The sequence below is a fragment of the Lethenteron reissneri genome, chromosome 27 (assembly GCF_015708825.2).
Source record: "Lethenteron reissneri isolate LAM-NWPU_2019-01 chromosome 27, ASM1570882v1, whole genome shotgun sequence".
Classification (NCBI taxonomy): Eukaryota; Metazoa; Chordata; class Hyperoartia; order Petromyzontiformes; family Petromyzontidae; genus Lethenteron; species Lethenteron reissneri.
In genome coordinates this window covers 17689518-17706998 of record NC_083805.1, presented here as the reverse complement: position 1 = coordinate 17706998, position 17481 = coordinate 17689518, and the positions used below count along the sequence as shown (strand labels likewise).

General features: G+C 46.7%; 2 protein-coding genes across 2 annotated transcripts in view; both read right to left on the bottom strand.

The window, feature by feature from the left end:
* The window catches only part of LOC133348234 (bactericidal permeability-increasing protein-like), a 32474-nt gene extending 30960 nt beyond the window's left edge, over positions 1 to 1514 (bottom strand). The window contains exon 1 of the mRNA XM_061560952.1: positions 1307 to 1514. Coding sequence (XP_061416936.1) covers positions 1307 to 1409 — 103 coding nt within the window. The 5' untranslated portion in view covers positions 1410 to 1514. The remainder of the gene's footprint in view (positions 1 to 1306) is intronic.
* Positions 1515 to 10119: 8605 nt separating this feature from the next.
* LOC133348497 (uncharacterized) lies at positions 10120 to 14556 on the bottom strand. Its single transcript, XM_061561335.1, has 3 exons — positions 14505 to 14556; positions 12854 to 13926; positions 10120 to 10268 (listed from the first exon to the last, which is right to left on the bottom strand). Exons 2-3 carry the CDS (start codon positions 13914 to 13916, stop codon positions 10120 to 10122), a joined length of 1212 nt encoding a protein of 403 aa, XP_061417319.1. The 5' UTR covers positions 13917 to 13926; positions 14505 to 14556.
* Between the last annotated feature and the right edge of the window lie 2925 nt (positions 14557 to 17481).

Here is a 17481-nt window from a genome sequence, read left to right as displayed (position 1 = left end):
GATAGCCGACGCTGTCTCGAACAAAAACAACTCAACACATTCATCAATAACACTGCGGTCTTAAAAATATAGGCTGACTGGAAGGCGTATCATATGTATATAAATATAAACATCGCAGCACTTGACACTTCTAACGACCTCCCACTGTTTAATTGCATCGCTTTCACTTTGAACGCAAACCTTTTTAAAAGCTGCTCTTCTGCTGCCTGCAATAAGTACAGTCTGAAACCGGTACGACTGGAAACGCCAACTTTCAACAGCTTGCAGAAGCGAAGCATCATGTTCGTACGAGGAACCATTTGCAGAACCGATTGAAAAAACACCCAGAATAAAATCACAACTACCCTCGTAGTGTCACCAAGCAAGCAAGCCTGACTGCTGATGAGACACAACAGTTGAATCCCCCCCTCTTCCTCTTAACGACGGCGCTTGGCTCCACGAAACCGGCCGTTACATTATTTGGTCGTTAAGCGAGTATAGGAAATAACTGGACACCTTAAAGGCCTAATTCGTTCCGATAGCATCGAAAGTTACCCTTTTTCACCCACAAAAAGTACTTTAAATATATAAATAATGTATATTAATGCATAAAGACACTAACAACATTATAAACAATAAAGAAGCGTGGTTAATCAAAGCATTAATTAATATCTACTTTACCTACACCAGTCTGTCTAAAACATGGGAGTGGGTTCGACTGGTAACTGTTCAAACTGGCCCAGCATTTGCTTGTGTTGAAGCAATGCTGCTGGAATTACGCGTTCCCATAAAGCTGCGAGGCTGGCAGGATGTGTAAACAAAACCGACTTATTTTTTTATGTGGAGACAAACACCGTGAATGCATCTCTACAATATTGAGCAACGTGTGTATTTGCACACGCAAATATGCCAACTGGTCTGTACAACCAACATCACTGTTTCACTTGTCTGATGTAGAATTTAATTCTGAGCAATGCTAACGTATATCAAATAATAAAGGCAAACCATATATTGAGTTGAAGCCAAGAAACAAATAAATGTGTAATGTTCAGTATTATGATACGGAAGTTGAACTTCATTATTAATTTACAATTGGACCAAACTGAATGCCTTTTGTATGCGATTTGAGGTTTCCACAGCCTTGATTCTGCATAATTTTGAACTTCTGGAGTGACTGTGTGTGTGACTTCATCACCAGTTGCTTCTGAAGCCGCCATCCTTTCACAACTGGCGACAAAGTCACGCGTGTAGTCACAGCCTAGGAAGTTGAATGAGCATGTGCTCTTGTCCCGAGGTAGAATGGTAAAGTGCGCACGTGTTTTATTACCGTAATCCAGGCCGCGTTGGGTGATGCGCAGCTCGAAGCCGGGTGCCGTGCACAGCGCGGTGGCGAGGAAGCAGCAACACAGGACGATCTGTATAATGATCATCGTTAAATCTGGATGACCACGCACTCCAAGGCTGGACTATAACCGTCTCCTCTGTGGAAGCGAACAGCAAATCTGCAAAGACAACGATCTCCAGTGCGAGTGACCTTGTCGGTGAAGTGCAATGCAAGAAATAGGAGGAAGTCGCCGTTTTCAGATGCCTGAAAACGCCCCCAAGATTTGTTTCCCATCTGTTAAGCCCTCGAGAGTCACCGAACAGGAAAAAAAAAACCCCCAAAAAAACCCGACGTGGAGTGTTCTCTAATATCAATATCGAAACTGTACTGTTTCTCGCGAGACATTTTTACGGACAGGTTCATGGTGCCATCAAGATTATGCCATTTAAAATAAAACCAGGCTAACGCCTCATGCAAGCATACGTGTTAACAAAATGTTTACCAAATGGTTAGGAAAGCATCAACGTTTGAATTGCAAGGTCATGCAATTAAAATAAAACAAGCTAACATCTCCAAGTGCAATATTCATATTGTACAGATATGCATGACGCGGAGTGGATGTGTGTATCAGGGCGGCAATTATGCGCGAGGTTCACGGGTAATGATATGTAGTGTGCGTGTGATTCATAATATAGGTTTTTGGGTCAGATCGCGTTATCTATAAATGTGTCGTAACCCTCCACCACCCGACACGGGCAAACAGTAAAAAAATGTGTTACGTTATTCAAAGGACAAAATAATTCACCGCTTTAGCCCACCGGTGTGCTGTAGAGAGAATCAACAGCATTTAAAAATTTGAGTAGCACGACGTTTCACTGATAATTGCAATCAGCTTCATCGGGCAAGAATGGTGAAGCTCTCCTGTTGCTTCCAGTCTTAAATAGAGCAGCATCAGGGTGACGTCATCATTTAATTCAATTCAATCTGGTGCAGTGATTCGAGGCAAAGAGGGGGAGGGTATTGTAATTATATAGATTGGTAATCATTCAATTGTTATTCATTGGTATGTTTCCCTTATAAGGAATTGTAATTGTATTTATTTAATAATACGCTTCCAGGCCGCACTAAGATTCCAAGAACACAGGATGAGATGTTACTATCCTTTGTGCAAGCACTTCCAAGAGTTCATGAACAGTGAGCCTGGTGAAATTTGGGGAGCGCATCGTCAGTAGTGTACCTTTGGTTCCTAGGGTGTTTCGGCCTTTCACACTATACACCCTCCCCAAAGGCGGCCAGCGACAGGGTGATCAATCCTACGCTTGCGTCCCATTCCCAATTAGTCATAGGAGTTGCCTTGTTGTTGATAGCCAACAAGCTTGTAGCTGTCAGAGCGATTGAAGTTATTTCTTTTTCTCTCAAGTTTAATGGATTCTCTAATTAGTCTTTGCCAGTGTAATAAAAGACTCGACCACGATGTCTGGCTTGGTGTCCTTTATTCGGTTCGTTTGCTGTCTCCCACACGGCTGTCCTCCTTGAGACTTCCACACGGTGCCGACGCTGTTGTTACACCCGTCACCGCTAACAGCTCCGCTGTTGGTCTCCGTCGTTCCCGTAGCCTCTTAGCAGCCTCGCTGCTGTTACCCTCACACAGCCCCCCCTGGCTGTACTCGCTGCAGCTTCTCCTCGTGTCGCTCCCGTAGCCTCGGACAGCCTCGCGGCTGTCCCCCTGTCGCTCCCGTAGCTCCTAGCAGCCTTGCTGCTGTCTCCCATACACAGCCTCCCCGGCTGTCCTCGCTGCAGCTCCTCAACCGCTCTCTCTCTCCAGCAGCCCCACTGCTGTCTCCTCCCGCAGCTCCGCTGGCTGCTCCCTTAGTTGGTCACCGCTGGCCGACGGTGCCACTCTTCCCTGGCTTCGCCCTGCGTGGCCTTACCCTTGCTCAGTCTCTCACTCTCTCCCGTCTCCTTCCGGTTTCATCCCTTAAGGACCCGGACCTTGCTCCCACGTCACATAACTCCACCTCTCCGTGACGTCACATCCGGGAGGTCGCTCGCGCCCGCATTACACCACCCTCCCCCGTAGAGAAAAACCCAGCCGACCTCGGCTGAACAATACCAACAGTAATGCGGGCGAAACCGACCCTGACACACCAAAGGACACCAAGCATGCAATATAACAGTAAGAACAATCAACACAACATAACAATCAACGAACGTACAATAAGCAGGCAATAAATATAACAGTAAGAACAACAATGCAACATAACAATCAACGAAACACAAGGGATTTAGAACGTGTGCGGGTCGCCGGCCCGTCCCGGACGGTCGGCGGCCCACCCGCAGAGCGGGAACGTGATGGAGTTTAAGGAGTGACAGGGCGTAATCCTCCTGTCGATGTTGGAGGTCCACCAACGTCCCGTGTCCCTGAAGAATTAGCCCCGGGCGTGTCCCGCGACTGTGCCTGCAACGGGGTCGGAAGGGCCGCAGGGCCCGGAGTCCCCGCAGTCCTGGCAGGCACCCTCCGAGCAGGGCTCTTCGTCATCTGCGGCGTCACGGCCAGTCTGTCTGGAACAGGCACGACAGGCGCTCTCGCAAGATCAATGGACGCAGGCAGGGGAGAGTCGGCAGCAACAGACCCCGGCTACCATACGCCACGACGCGCTCGACGCCCCCTTTAGACTGGGATAATACCGCGCCAATACCTGTGTCACTCGCGTCCGTATCAAGAATGAATGGGCGATCGAAATCGGGATAATCCAATGTTGGGGCCGTAGCCAACAGATTGCGCAGACTCTGAAAGGCCGCCTCTTCCGGCGGTCCCCACGCAACCTTACGTCCCTTACCCGTAAGGAGGTGCAAGGGCCTCGCGATCGTCGCAAAATTCGGCACAAATCTTCGATAATACGAGGCAAATCCCAAAAACCGACGTACATCCCCCACGGTGGCCGGAGTTGGCCAATCCCGGACGCACGCCGTTTTTTCCGGGTTCGTGGACACCCCCTCAGCACTCACGATGTGCCCCAAATAACGGACGGAGCGTTGCAGTAGGTGACATTTCTTTGGTTTGAATTTCAAATTCGCGGAGCGCATCCTCGTGAACACCGTCTCCAGCCGCCTTAAATGTTCATCAAATGTGCGGCTGAAGACAATAATATCGTCCAAATATATGAGACGTCTCCCACTGCAACCCCGTCAACACGAGCTCCATGAGCCTTTGAAATGTGGCAGGGGCCGCATTCAGCCCCATCGGAAGGCAGTTGAATTGAAACAACCCCTGCGGCGTACGGAATGCGGTTTTCTCCCGTGAGGGCTCGTCAAGGGGAAGCTGCCAAAATCCCGAAGAGAGGTCCAGTGTAGAAAAGAACTTCGCCCCCGATAATGCATCGAGGGAGTTGTCTATACGCGGCAGGGGATACGCATCTGCCACCGATATCTTATTCAATTTGCGAAAATCAACACAAAATCGCAATGTGCCATCCTTTTTCTTAACCAAAACCACAGGCGCGCCCCATGGGCTGTTAGATGGCGATATAATGTCCGCAGCCAACATGTCTTCCACTGCCCCCCGAACGTGTTCCCGCTCGGCAGGACTCATTCGGTGCGAATTCAACCGAATAGGGGCAGCGTCGCCTGTATCAATATGATGGGAAAGCAACGAGGTGCGTCCTAAATCCAAATCATTGGAGCTGAACACATTCGAATACGTCAATAACAATTTGTGAAGTGCACCACGTTGATCCACGGACAGGGAAGAGTTTCCGTCACACAAGTTAGCAATCCAGCGATCATCTGAAGCCACAGGCTCAGAAACACCAGCAACCACCCCCTGGCTATGCGAACAATCCTGAGCCGTAAATGCCGTCGTGGCATGTGCCACAACCGTACCAGCCGGGACGCAGACGTTTTCCGCACCCGCATTGAGCACCTGCAAAAACGGTAATTGATCCGGCCGGACGATGGTCTGTGCCCCAACCAGCGCCAATCCGGCCGTAATCGAGGCTGACGGCGACAACAAAACCCCAACCGCTCCTAGCCGATCAGGCAGGGGCTTCCGATACCGCAAGGGAATAAGCATCTGTGAGCCAGGTGGGATGTCAACAGATGCCACGGACAGTGCCTGCACTTGTGCGGCTGAAGCAGGTCACCCCCAGGGCGACGGCAGAAACGAGATTTGACGGCCACCCGGCAGTTCAATACAATTCTCATTAATTTTGATCAAAATAGGCATCTTAGCCAGGAAATCAGTGCCCAATAAACAAGGAACTGCCGAGGACCTTGAAATCAACACAATGCCCGAGGCCGACACCTCCCCAATAGATATTTTAGCATCCACCTGGCCCACGATGCCCATGCTACCCCCGTTCGCAGCGACGCACGACCCGTAAACCGGACGCACGGCCCCGGGTGGGATGCCCAACAGATGGAAAATGACATCTGAAATAATAGTCGCGGACGCCCCGGAATCGACCAAAATGCGCACGTCCACCCCTTGTATAGACCCCGGTACAGTGGACGAACCCGTAGCGGCCGCGACAACCCTCCGTGCCAACTTGCGCCACTGCGTCACCGAGCGACAAGGCCCCGTCGATGGCCTCACCTCAACAACAACATTTGAATCGCGCAACGAAGGTGATGGGTGAGGTGCAAAGCCTTACCGGGTGTCTGGTGTGTGCCGACTTGCCTGTTTCGGAGGTTCCTTGGTCGGCTTGTCCGTTGATGAGGCCTCCTGTTGCGGCGGACCCGGGATGCGGGCCCAGCAGTCCTTTGCGTAGTGGCCCTTCCGCCCGCAGCGGAAGCATTCGGCGTCGTTGCGTCGAAGCGCAGGCCTTGCATCCCGCCGGCCCCGTACCGGTGGTGCGGCACGCGGGCCCGGCCCGCCGCGTCCCGACCATGGACCGGAGGCGGCCGTCAGCTCCTGAGGGCCCCCCCCATCCAGCACATAGACCGCCTTCGTAGGGTCCCAACCCAGAGCGCCACCCTCTGCGACGGGCCCCCCCGTCCACGCCACGACTTGTTTCCACCGTCGGAGGTTGAATTGTGCATCGAGACATTTTGCCGCCGCCCGGGAAGTGAGCTTCTCATGCCCACACACAGGCATGGGAATCCCAAGATCCCGAGACAGCTCGAGCATCTTGCCCAAGATGAGAGGCTCGAGCAGGTCAGGTGTTGTCTCTGGATATGCGGCCATGGCCAAATCAAGCACCGCACCCCTGTATGCAACGGGCGATTCCTCGGGCGCTCGTTGTCGTTGAGCAAATCGCCGATGCGCATCGTCAGGTGGCTCGTAGGCGTCGGCCATTTCTTCAAAAACTCCATATAATGTCTTCTTCTTTTCGGCCTTTATGGAACGAAAAAATCTAACTGATTCGTCGTCCAGAAGAGTCGGCAACACTTCTAAGGCCTCAGCATCGGTCCACCTCGCCGAATGGACCACCGCCAAGAATCTGCAGGCGAAAGCGCTCCAATCGCCGCCGATGGCGAATTCCTTGACTGTGGTAAGATGGCGACTCTGACTTCTCTTTACTCCGCCCTCCACCGATGGCTCCTCCGGTGGTAAATTCAAAATGGCGTCGAACCGCGGCGTGGTCAAGATGGCGGTTTCCCGCCGCGGAACGCACAAAATGGCGGCCTCCTGCCGCGTGGCTGATGGCGTCGGAAGCGAAGACAATGTGGCGGCCTGTGGGGCACTCCCTGCTCTCTCCGTCTCCGTCCTTGGCGCGACGAGATGACACAACTGCGCCAGGACGTCCTTGAGAGTCTCCAGTTGCTCCGCCATCTGCTGCCACCGTGGATCAGCGTCCGATGATGTTGGCGGGCCCGCCACCGCGGCGACATCTTCAACTCCAGTCCCCGCGCTCGCTTCAGCAGGGCTCTCCTCCACCACCCCAGCAGAATCCATGGTTGGAGGGAAGTCGTCGTCGTCGGACGAAGAAGCCGATGCTGGCGCCGGAATAATTTTCTTTCTCACTTGCTTCGACATGCCGTTGCACTTCCGACACCAATGTAATAAAAGACTCGACCACGATGTCTGGCTTGGTGTCCTTTATTCGGTTCGTTTGCTGTCTCCCACACGGCTGTCCTCCTTGAGACTTCCACACGGTGCCGACGCTGTTGTTACACCCGTCACCGCTAACAGCTCCGCTGTTGGTCTCCGTCGTTCCCGTAGCCTCTTAGCAGCCTCGCTGCTGTTACCCTCACACAGCCCCCCCTGGCTGTACTCGCTGCAGCTTCTCCTCGTGTCGCTCCCGTAGCCTCGGACAGCCTCACGGCTGTCCCCCTGTCGCTCCCGTAGCTCCTAGCAGCCTTGCTGCTGTCTCCCATACACAGCCTCCCCGGCTGTCCTCGCTGCAGCTCCTCAACCGCTCTCTCTCTCCAGCAGCCCCACTGCTGTCTCCTCCCGCAGCTCCGCTGGCTGCTCCCTTAGTTGGTCACCGCTGGCCGACGGTGCCACTCTTCCCTGGCTTCGCCCTGCGTGGCCTTACCCTTGCTCAGTCTCTCACTCTCTCCCGTCTCCTTCCGGTTTCATCCCTTAAGGACCCGGACCTTGCTCCCACGTCACATAACTCCACCTCTCCGTGACGTCACATCCGGGAGGTCGCTCGCGCCCGCATTACACCAGTAATAATTAGTTTTACACAACACTTCAACGTTATCAAAATCAATTGAGTGTCCTTGTTGACAAGCATGCTCTGCCACTGCCGACAGTTGTGTTTGAGATAATTTAATGTTTCTTTGGTGTTCTTTTAATCTTACGCTGATGTTACGTCCTATCTGTCCAATATAGCATCTGCCACATAAACAATTAATCCGACATACATATTCTGTTGATAATTTAGGTAATTCGTCTTTAGTGCCAAATACCAGTTTTTGAATGTTGTGCACTGTACCAAAACTTACTTTAATGTTTTGCTTTTGCAAAACCCGGGCTAATTTGTCATTTGCTCCTGAGATGTATGGTATTTTGATTGTTTGAACAATCTTATCGCTTTCAGCAGTGTTGCTTTGCGTTCGTGATTTGGCCTTCAGTGCTCTGTTAATTTGAGCATTATTGTAGCCATTCTGTCTTAGTGCTTCTTTAACATGTTTAATCTCTTTCACTAGACTCTCACCATCTGACACTGTTTTAGCCCAATGTATGAGTGTTTTGATAAGAGACGATTTTTGAGCTGGGTGATGATGTGAATCTGCATTCAGATAGGCATCAGTGTACGTTTTCTTTCGGTAAATGCTGTGTGTCATTTTGCCATTAAGACCACGTCCCAGCAAAATATCTAGGAACGGGAGTATGTTATTTACCTCCATTTCCATGGTGAACTGGATAGCCGGGTTTTGTGCATTGAGATGATTTAGAAAATCATTAAGTGCATCTTTACCATGTTGCCAGACAACCAAAGTGTCATCAACATATCTAAACCAAAAGGATGGTTTTAATGTACTCGAGGCAAGTGCTCTTGTTTCAAAGTTCTCCATTTACAGATTGGCTATAGCAGGAGATAAAGGAGAGCCCATTGTGGCTCCTTCCCTTTGTTTAAAGAAATCGCCTCTCCATAAGAAGTGTTATTTAAACAATGATCAGCTAGTTTCGGAATATCTTTTGGTAAACCTGTATTCTTTACCAGTGTATCAAGTAATTTAAGCGACTCGTTCACTGGAACCTTTGTGAATAGAGAAATCACATCAAAACTCACCAGAATATCATTAGGGTCTATATAATTACAATACCCTCCCCCTCTTTGCCTCGAATCACTGCACCAGATTGAATTGAATTAAATAATGACGTCACCCTGATGCTGCTCTATTTAAGACTGGAAGCAACAGGAGAGCTTCACGATTCTTGCCCGATGAAGCTGACTGTAATTATCAGCGAAACGTCGTACTCAAATTTTAAAATGCTGTTGATTCTCTCTACAGCACACCGGTGGGCTAAAAAAGTTAATTATTTTGTCCTTTGAAAAGCGTGACACATTTTTTACTGTGTGGCCGTGTCGGGTGGTGGAGGGTTACGACACATTTATAAATAACGCGATCTGACCCAAAAACCTATATTATGAATAATATTGGTCGCGAAAGCCTATGTGTTAAAGTGTGGTGTGAGTTGGTTCATGTGTGATCCGTGTGTATTGTTAGTGATACGGAGACGAGGTTTGCAGGAGGCACCTTTAATTTAGAACATTCACGGTCTCGCCTGCACACTCTCAACAGTCGCTTGGCCTAGCCTATACACGACGCTAGCCGTCTAACACTGACGGCGCTGAGACAGCCAACAACTATCTGACAGCGCAATATCGAGCGAAGACGGCAGCGACGACGAGACGAATCCAATCCCAAAACAGGCAGCCTCGAGCTCCCACTCTCGGCTCCTTTTATCCTACCAGCGCGGCCTAACTCCGCCCTGGCCGTGCCTCCCTTCCCGAACCCACTAGCAGGTTCCAGGGGCTTCCAATGGGGTCCTCCGTGACCCTTGCCCCAGTTCCTCCGCCCTGCCAACACACACCCGTGCACATGCTCATCGATGTGTGTACTGTCTGTCCACCACGGTTGCCGCTGCTGTCCACCAGCTGGCGCTATTACACTACACGTGTATGAGGTGGCGTCACCGACTGTAAGCAGGGTGGTCACATGATGTAAGAGTCGGCGTTCATCTTCTGTCTTCTCTGTACCCGAAAATACCTCCAGTCCCACAAGGGAGTGTTGATCGGTAGGCTTGGACCACTGCTGGAGCGTGCTGTGACCACGCTGCTCGCTGTCCACTCAGGGGCTGTCCGCCTGTCAGGCTTGGTCCACAGCTGCGGCCATGCTGACCCAGCGCTTGTAGCGCGTCAGCAGAATGGTTGCACGCCACAACACTTGACCTGGCACGCCGTGAGTCGGTCACCAGCAGCTTTGAGAGGAGCTTGGTGTGCGAGCACCCGTTGAGGCCCACTCTCGGCGATCAGGGACGTGTAGGCGGCCACTGGTTTGGCGAAGACTGCACATGGCAATTCAGACAGACTCCCGACCTTTCCACACCTCGTACAATATCAGTCAGGTCGACCACTATCAGAACTTCACAGCCTGTAGCCTGGGCAATATTTCTGTGCACACTCGATACTGGTGTTTACCTCAAGTCTCCACTTGGGGAAGTTGCTCTATGCCAACAATTCCCTCACACCTCTCCGCTTTGCACAGTATTATATCGAGAATTCATTTGCACAATAGCATGAGGGAGAGCTATATAAAGCCACCTTGCCACGAGGGGCGCTTATCAACAATTTTCCTTGACCACGCAACTTATCGCAACACTACTTTGCGAGGTCCTTGACTCTGCAAGGGAATCAAAATGTAAAGAAAAATATAAAATAACACTTTCAGGGACACTTAAGAGTCTGCTTTAGCAAATTACGAGGCCCAATCCCAGAGATTGCCTCTGCAAGACTGATGAATATGATTTGTGTCTATTGTTTTTAGGAATTTCTACTTTTTTTCAGTTATTCTCTAAGTCATGTTAGAGCCCAGAGCTCCTCCCACTGTCACGCCCCTCGAGCATTCATCGGCTTGGCCTTAGTTAAACTTTCGTCCTGGCTCTCGACATATCCTGGGGCCTGATGTCATAAGCGCCATATTTCCTTTCTTCAGAGGTCATCCCAACACTTGTGTGAACACAGACTCACTTAATTGCCCTTTGTGATGTCTCTCAACTCATAGATGCGGTGTGTGTGTGTCGAGCACATGTGTTTAAGTGTGAAAACGGCCTCTCCTCTGGGTATTAATGTCCCCCCACAGTGGCGGTTATCTGAACTGGTCCTGGTTTTCCCCCAAAGGCCACCCGGCCTTAAAGCGAATACCTGGTGCAGCATATAAAGATCACCACTGGGGAGACAAAAGGCGATCGGGCGTGGCTCTGGTTATAGCCCTTGAACACATTACTTTTCATCATGGAGAATTGCATGATTAGGATTATATATTGTTCTAAATGATCCTTAGGTTTAATAGGAACTTCCATAATTCATTATCAAGTTTAATATGCTTAACCCAGACCTTATGACAATTATGTATGGATAAGTGGGTGTTAATAAAACATGCAAACTAGTCATTCAAAACCTCCTGACCCTACGCTGTATTATCATGTAATAATACATCCTATCATTAAATTGCCATTTAGTACCACGATGTTTAAGATTATTCATATGCGGCGGTTGTCATTTTGAACGTTTCAACTTTCCAGACACCAGGGTTTGTTAATTCACAGTCGTTGAAACGGCAAGGGACATAATTGTCTCTTTTCCCTGTATATGGCCTCGGGTCGCCAGCAGGTTTTATGGGTGTGTTTAAAAATAGGTCCTCTCTTGCACATCCTGTTCTGCTCTGGTTCTTTGGAGACGGCTGATACCTGACACCGCCCGTAAAGTCTCTCTCAGAAACAGATGCTGGGTCACTCCTTGCCCACGCAAGGGTTATTTCCTCTATGGCCTGCCATTCCCCTGTTCCCCCTCTGCTGCATGAGTTGGGTTCATTCCTGGGAAGCAAAATACACGACAGCTTCACACGACCATCATCAGCTCTGGTGATTCTTATCATGCCCATCTTATCAAAGCCTCTACACTGTAAAAAAATGTGACACATTGTTACTTAAAAAAATTATGGCAACAAAGTGACACGTAATATAATTGAGTAGATTTTAAGCACTACAACTTTGAATAAAAAGTGTTGAATAAATTAACTAAAAAATAATAATAAAAAATAAGTACATGGTAATAAAAGCAACAGTTAAAATGTGTTGTATTTAGTAATATGATTCCAAATGATGAGTTATATAGCCTAAAAAAAATTGTGTAAATCCAAATAGATTTTACAAGGAAAAGTGATTTATATTTACTTAATATCTGAGCAATGGTAATTTAGATTTACTAAATATCTGGTGGAATCTGATTAATATTTATTAATGATCTGGGTGAAATTGATTTACATTTACTAATTGTCTGGGTGAAATTGATATAAGCTTACTAAATATCTGGATCAAAATGATTTGGATTTACTAAATAAAATACTTATATTGAAGGTCTGTTGCCATAACTTTTCTATTTCTAATCCACCCAATATCATGCCTTCGTGGTGCCACAATTCACTTACGTTAAGTCAACCGATCACCATGAAAAAGATAAGAACCATGAAAAGGAACAGCAGGTTAACATTTATTCGTGCAATTTTGTCTCAACATATTACAAGTACAAAACAAAGACAGAAATCATGTATGTGTACAATAGGGATACAATACTGGAGGTATTTATAATTTGTGGGCATTACAGGCACAGATTACTTTTTTGGATGTGATTCAAGGTTTAGTCTTTTTAGCACATTTAAATTACGACAATGTTTTAAAAAAAAATCTGTAAAAAAACTTTCATATTATTTCTTTTTTATATGCGCAAATTGAAATCCTAAGGGCCAATATGTTTTTCAAACAGCTAAAAGAGATTAAAACATCACCTGAATTGACTTGCATTCCCTGTACTTATACTAGTAGCCATAATCCACAATCCGGGTGGACCTATCTTTTTTAACATGCATAATTACAGTCGTCAACGTAAAGGATTATAGACAGTCTTGTTTCTTCCCCAGCATAAAATACATTTTGCTTGAAGGATTTTCCATCAAAAATTGACTTAATATATCCAGTACTATTTGATTTTCTGGATAAAATTATTTCTGCAATGTCTTCATTCTTCAAGACTTCCTGCAAAGTCTGGAGAATAGGCACATATTGAAAGGTCTTGTTCTTTTCAGTATCAATAATATATTCAATGCTATCAACACACTGGAAATGCACCTTAAAATACTTTCTTCTCTTAAAAGCCGAACCAAGTGGACCACCTACTCCAAGTGCTGTACTAATGGGATGGAAGTTGCACAACTGCTCTGACAATTCAGTTACGATGGCCTGGTCAACAATGCATTTATTCACCTTCAATGTTGAATCTAGTATGTTCCTAACAACTGCAACTGATACTGAAGATGAAATGAACTGAAGGTCTTCAACCAAGGCATCAATGCACTTCACTGAGGCATTATAGATGGTTTCTAGCTTCAGCAGAAGTAAGCCAATTCTTTGAAGAACTAAGTATGATGCACTTTCCTGATCACAATCTAAACTAGTGCCCTCACCATCATTGGCCTCTGGTAAATCAGAATGGTCAACAGTCTGATTATGGCGACTCTCATACACATCTTTCTTAAAATCACTCAAAGAATAGGATTTGTGTCTTTTGCTTTTGTGTTTTAGAAATGTATTGTATATATTTGTCTGAAAGCTGCATCCTTCAAATACACAAAAGACAGTTTCCTGGCTCTTCAGATGATTTCCAATATGCTGAAAGTAGTCCTTCTCTATAGAACAACAAGCATTGCAAACTAAACACTTAAAAGCAGAGATGTTTCCTGACCGTAGACTTTCTTCATCTGAATGGTATCTGGACAAATGTGTGCGAAGGGCACTCTGCGTTTTAAATGTGCAAGGGCAACTGTCATATAGGCATGGCTGGGATTGGCCACGACCAAATATTGCGTGTTGTCTGTAATGCTTTAGTAGATTTCCTTTTGTGGCAGACAAAGACTTGCAGATCTTACACTTCCATTCCATAAGCAAAAACCTGAGGCAGAAAAAGGTCCATGCATCAGATGCAAGGCCACCAGGTCTCTAATCACATGAGGACAATATAATCGCATTTACAAGATAATTCTTTATTATTTTTAATATTCAAATTTTCATGCTCAAATTTAGCACATCAACTTCTTGTCACTCACATCATCTAGCTAGCTAGCAACTACACAACAAGCTCGCCACAACGTAAAGGTGACGCTAACTGACTGGTGGCAAGCTAGCTAACGTTAGCATACTGTACGTACATCAACACCAAGATATAATATACTGGATGTGTAACGGCAGGTACAGGACTTTTGGTTCGGTACACGCTGTGATCCGAATGAATATAGTCTAGTTTTAATCACGCACGTTACTTTTTCGTGTGCGGAACAAAAATTATAGTCTCGTGCTTTTAGTCGAATCAGACTGACTTCCAAAGGCCTAACGTTGTGCTAGTTAATTCTGATATACGTTACAGCCAGTTAAATTGGCATGCTGGTAACATGCAGTAACATAAAACAGTGTTCAACTGCTACCACACCTTTGTTAAAAAACTGTTCGCTAAAATAATAAAACATGTCTTACCTTTGGGAGAACGGCGGTCTCTGAAACGTGTCTGTTGAAGAAGATGGTTGACATGCACGTGGCGCGAAAAAATGCCTCGAGTTTGGGCGGGAGTGTAACGTTATTAAATTCAAAAACCTCCCGCTTAGTAAAATTAATAAATTTTTGGCATTTTTGACTTTCCTGATAAAATACAATTAAATTCTACTCAGTTTTTGATGGCTGATTTTATTTGAACAAAACTGAGTAAAATACAATTAATAACTAATAGAAAGGTGTTGAATTCAGCTCAATGTGATTCTAAACTACACATAGTCATTATTTTTATGTATAGGCTACTCCTATATATTTACTAAACATTAATTAACCCCAGTCTCGGTTTTTACAGTGTACTATTCTGTTTCCCAACTTCCCATTCGGGTGCTGATTGGCTTTGTCATCTGCTTTTTCCGACTTCGGCATGCAGGGAACGCATATATGCCTACAAGGTACGATGCCATTCAGAATAGACAATATCACATTTTAATAATATTTTTGGAACAGGCATATATACATTTCTAAATTTGTAACATAATGAGTTGCATATTTAGGAGGTAGATAAACTTGAGAGAAAACTATTAGTGCTGTGTGAGTTTGTCGAAATAAAATTGATACATGCTCAATTGGTCCATCACAGTGTCTGTACATGTGACGGCTAATCAATATGGTTCGTCTCCAACTATATAATCTCTATCTTTTGTTTATCATTTTAAATCTCACTAATCTGTATCCACAGTTTTGCCTCGTTTTATTCGGTTTCAGATTGCGCTATTTTGTGTATATACGTGGCTAACCTATTTCTATCCAAAATTTACTATATGCGGTTTGAATTCACTCATATGTCCCTATGTGGTCAGTCATGGGACAACATTGTGTGTGTACTGTAGACGCTACTCAGCAGCCAGTTGACTCGTGCAATTTCACTTTGTGAGGCACATAGGGACAGGATAGGGATCGTCTCCCGGCTGCTGTGTCCCTATGGCCCCATGCCGATCCTCTACAGACTGAACCACTTTGCCGCCATCTGCACAACTTATGCTGCAGAAACACACAACGCGTACACGCGAACGTGTACACATCAAACTCAAAAACGACACAATGGACGTGTTTGTGCACACAACTCAAAACACATACATGACACAAATACCACACTCAGCACAAAGATAACACGCACTGCACAATGCACCACACGAAGTGCATAGTGGTAATGGTGGTGGGAATGAAGATGATGTTGATAGTGGTGCCAATGAACTTGGCGATGATGCTGAAATTTACGAAAGTTGGTGATGATGGTGGCAGTAATGATGGTGTTTATGATGGTAAATGAGTTGGTAATTGACCATGCTGGTGAAGGCGACACTGGCTAGAGTGATGATGCGACTGGTAATGGTTCAGGTGTTGATGATGGTAGTCGTGATGGTGACAAATATCGTCGCTATGACAGTGACGATGGTAGCAGCGATGGTGTTGAAGGTAGTGATAATGGTGATAATATTGCAGCATTATAATCGAAGCTGCGGAGGAAGGACAATAAATTAAACACAAAAAGGTCTGATTAAATAAGTTGTCAATCTAGATTTAAAAGTTAACAGATGTTTTGAGAACTTTTGTCAAGATGTGAATCTAGATATGAAGCTGATTAGGGTGAAATACTCTTGGCCCCGCTCACGACTACCCCACTTATTTCTCATTCATATGCAGCTACGCTTACTAGAAGTTACGATAATATAACCTTTGCACTTAATGCAGGACAACAACAAAAATAGAGAGCGTAGAGGTGGTCGGGTGTCAGGCCCAGGTTCTCAGCAGGGCTGGCGGCTGAGAGCACAGAGCACTGAGCCGGTACTGCTGAGATCACGGGTTCCAGTCCAGGTTTCAGCTGGATGTGTTTCAGCCACGCTAGTAAGGATCATCACGGTCATTATTTAATGAACAAAAAAGCCGGAATATATATATTTTCAATCTTGATTTGAAGCTTTCGTGACTGCGGGAATCCATACTACAGTATTTGTTTTTTTCGGTAAAGTCACGTAGGTATAAAAATAATAGATCACGACGTTTCGATCGCAACACAAGCAATCGTCATCAGATGGGACAACCACGGCAAGAAAAAAAACTGCTGAAGTAGGCGAGAGATCTGCCGTGGCACGAGGTTATATAGGCCTCGGCAGTAGGGGAGGAGGGGAGGGAGAAGTGGGGAGGAAGGAGGCGGGGCAGAAAGTGGACCTTGCAGCAGCACTGGAAAGATCGGCTGCAGGGGGCGGGGGGGAGAGAGAAGTGGGGAGGAAGGAGACAGGGCAGAAAGTGGACCCCGCGGCAGCACCCGGGTCACTGGAGTAGACATTGGAGAGAGATGCACAGAGAGAGAAAGACACACAGAAAGTCGGAAATAACAGCTGACATAGGCAGGTAGGATGGAAACATCACAGCCAGTTAAGACTTTACCTGGTTAATCACGTCCTTCCAATGACTGCTCAGTTTATACCCATCTTCTCGGTTGAAGTTGTGTCTGTGTTTATATATCTGGATGGGTTCATGAACAAATCTCTGATAACAGCCGGTGGGTTTGCAGAGCACGTCCGTCTTGGAAAAGGCAAGTTCGTGTGAGCCCACTGCGTTAAAACAATGATCAGCAACGGCAGAGATATTGGTCCTACCGTGTTTCAGATCTGCCTTATGTTCGCGAACACGGTCCGAGACATGTCGTTTCGTTTCCCCAATGCAACTGCTGCCACAGCCACAACTTAGTTTGTAGACACCAGGATATTGCATGTCAGGAATCACATCCTTTACAGATGGGATCAAATCATGGATTTTGTGTACTGTGTTGAAACAAGCCTGGATCTTGTGTTTGTTTAAGATTTTGGAATCTTTTTGATAACCCCTCCTATGTATGGCAAAGTGATGGTATTGGTTGGATCCTCAGATGGTTGTCTCCCCATGGCTGGGGAGACAGCTT

Excerpts from the sequence above, each read along its gene's own strand:
- LOC133348497 (XM_061561335.1), bottom strand. The coding sequence starts at position 13,916 with ATGGAATGGAAGTGTAAGATCTGCAAGTCTTTGTCTGCCACAAAAGGA. Across the intron at positions 10,269-12,853 it reads AATCCTTTACGTTGACGACT|TCTTCGCCAAACCAGTGGCC; the intron begins GTAATTATGCAT and ends TGCCATGTGCAG.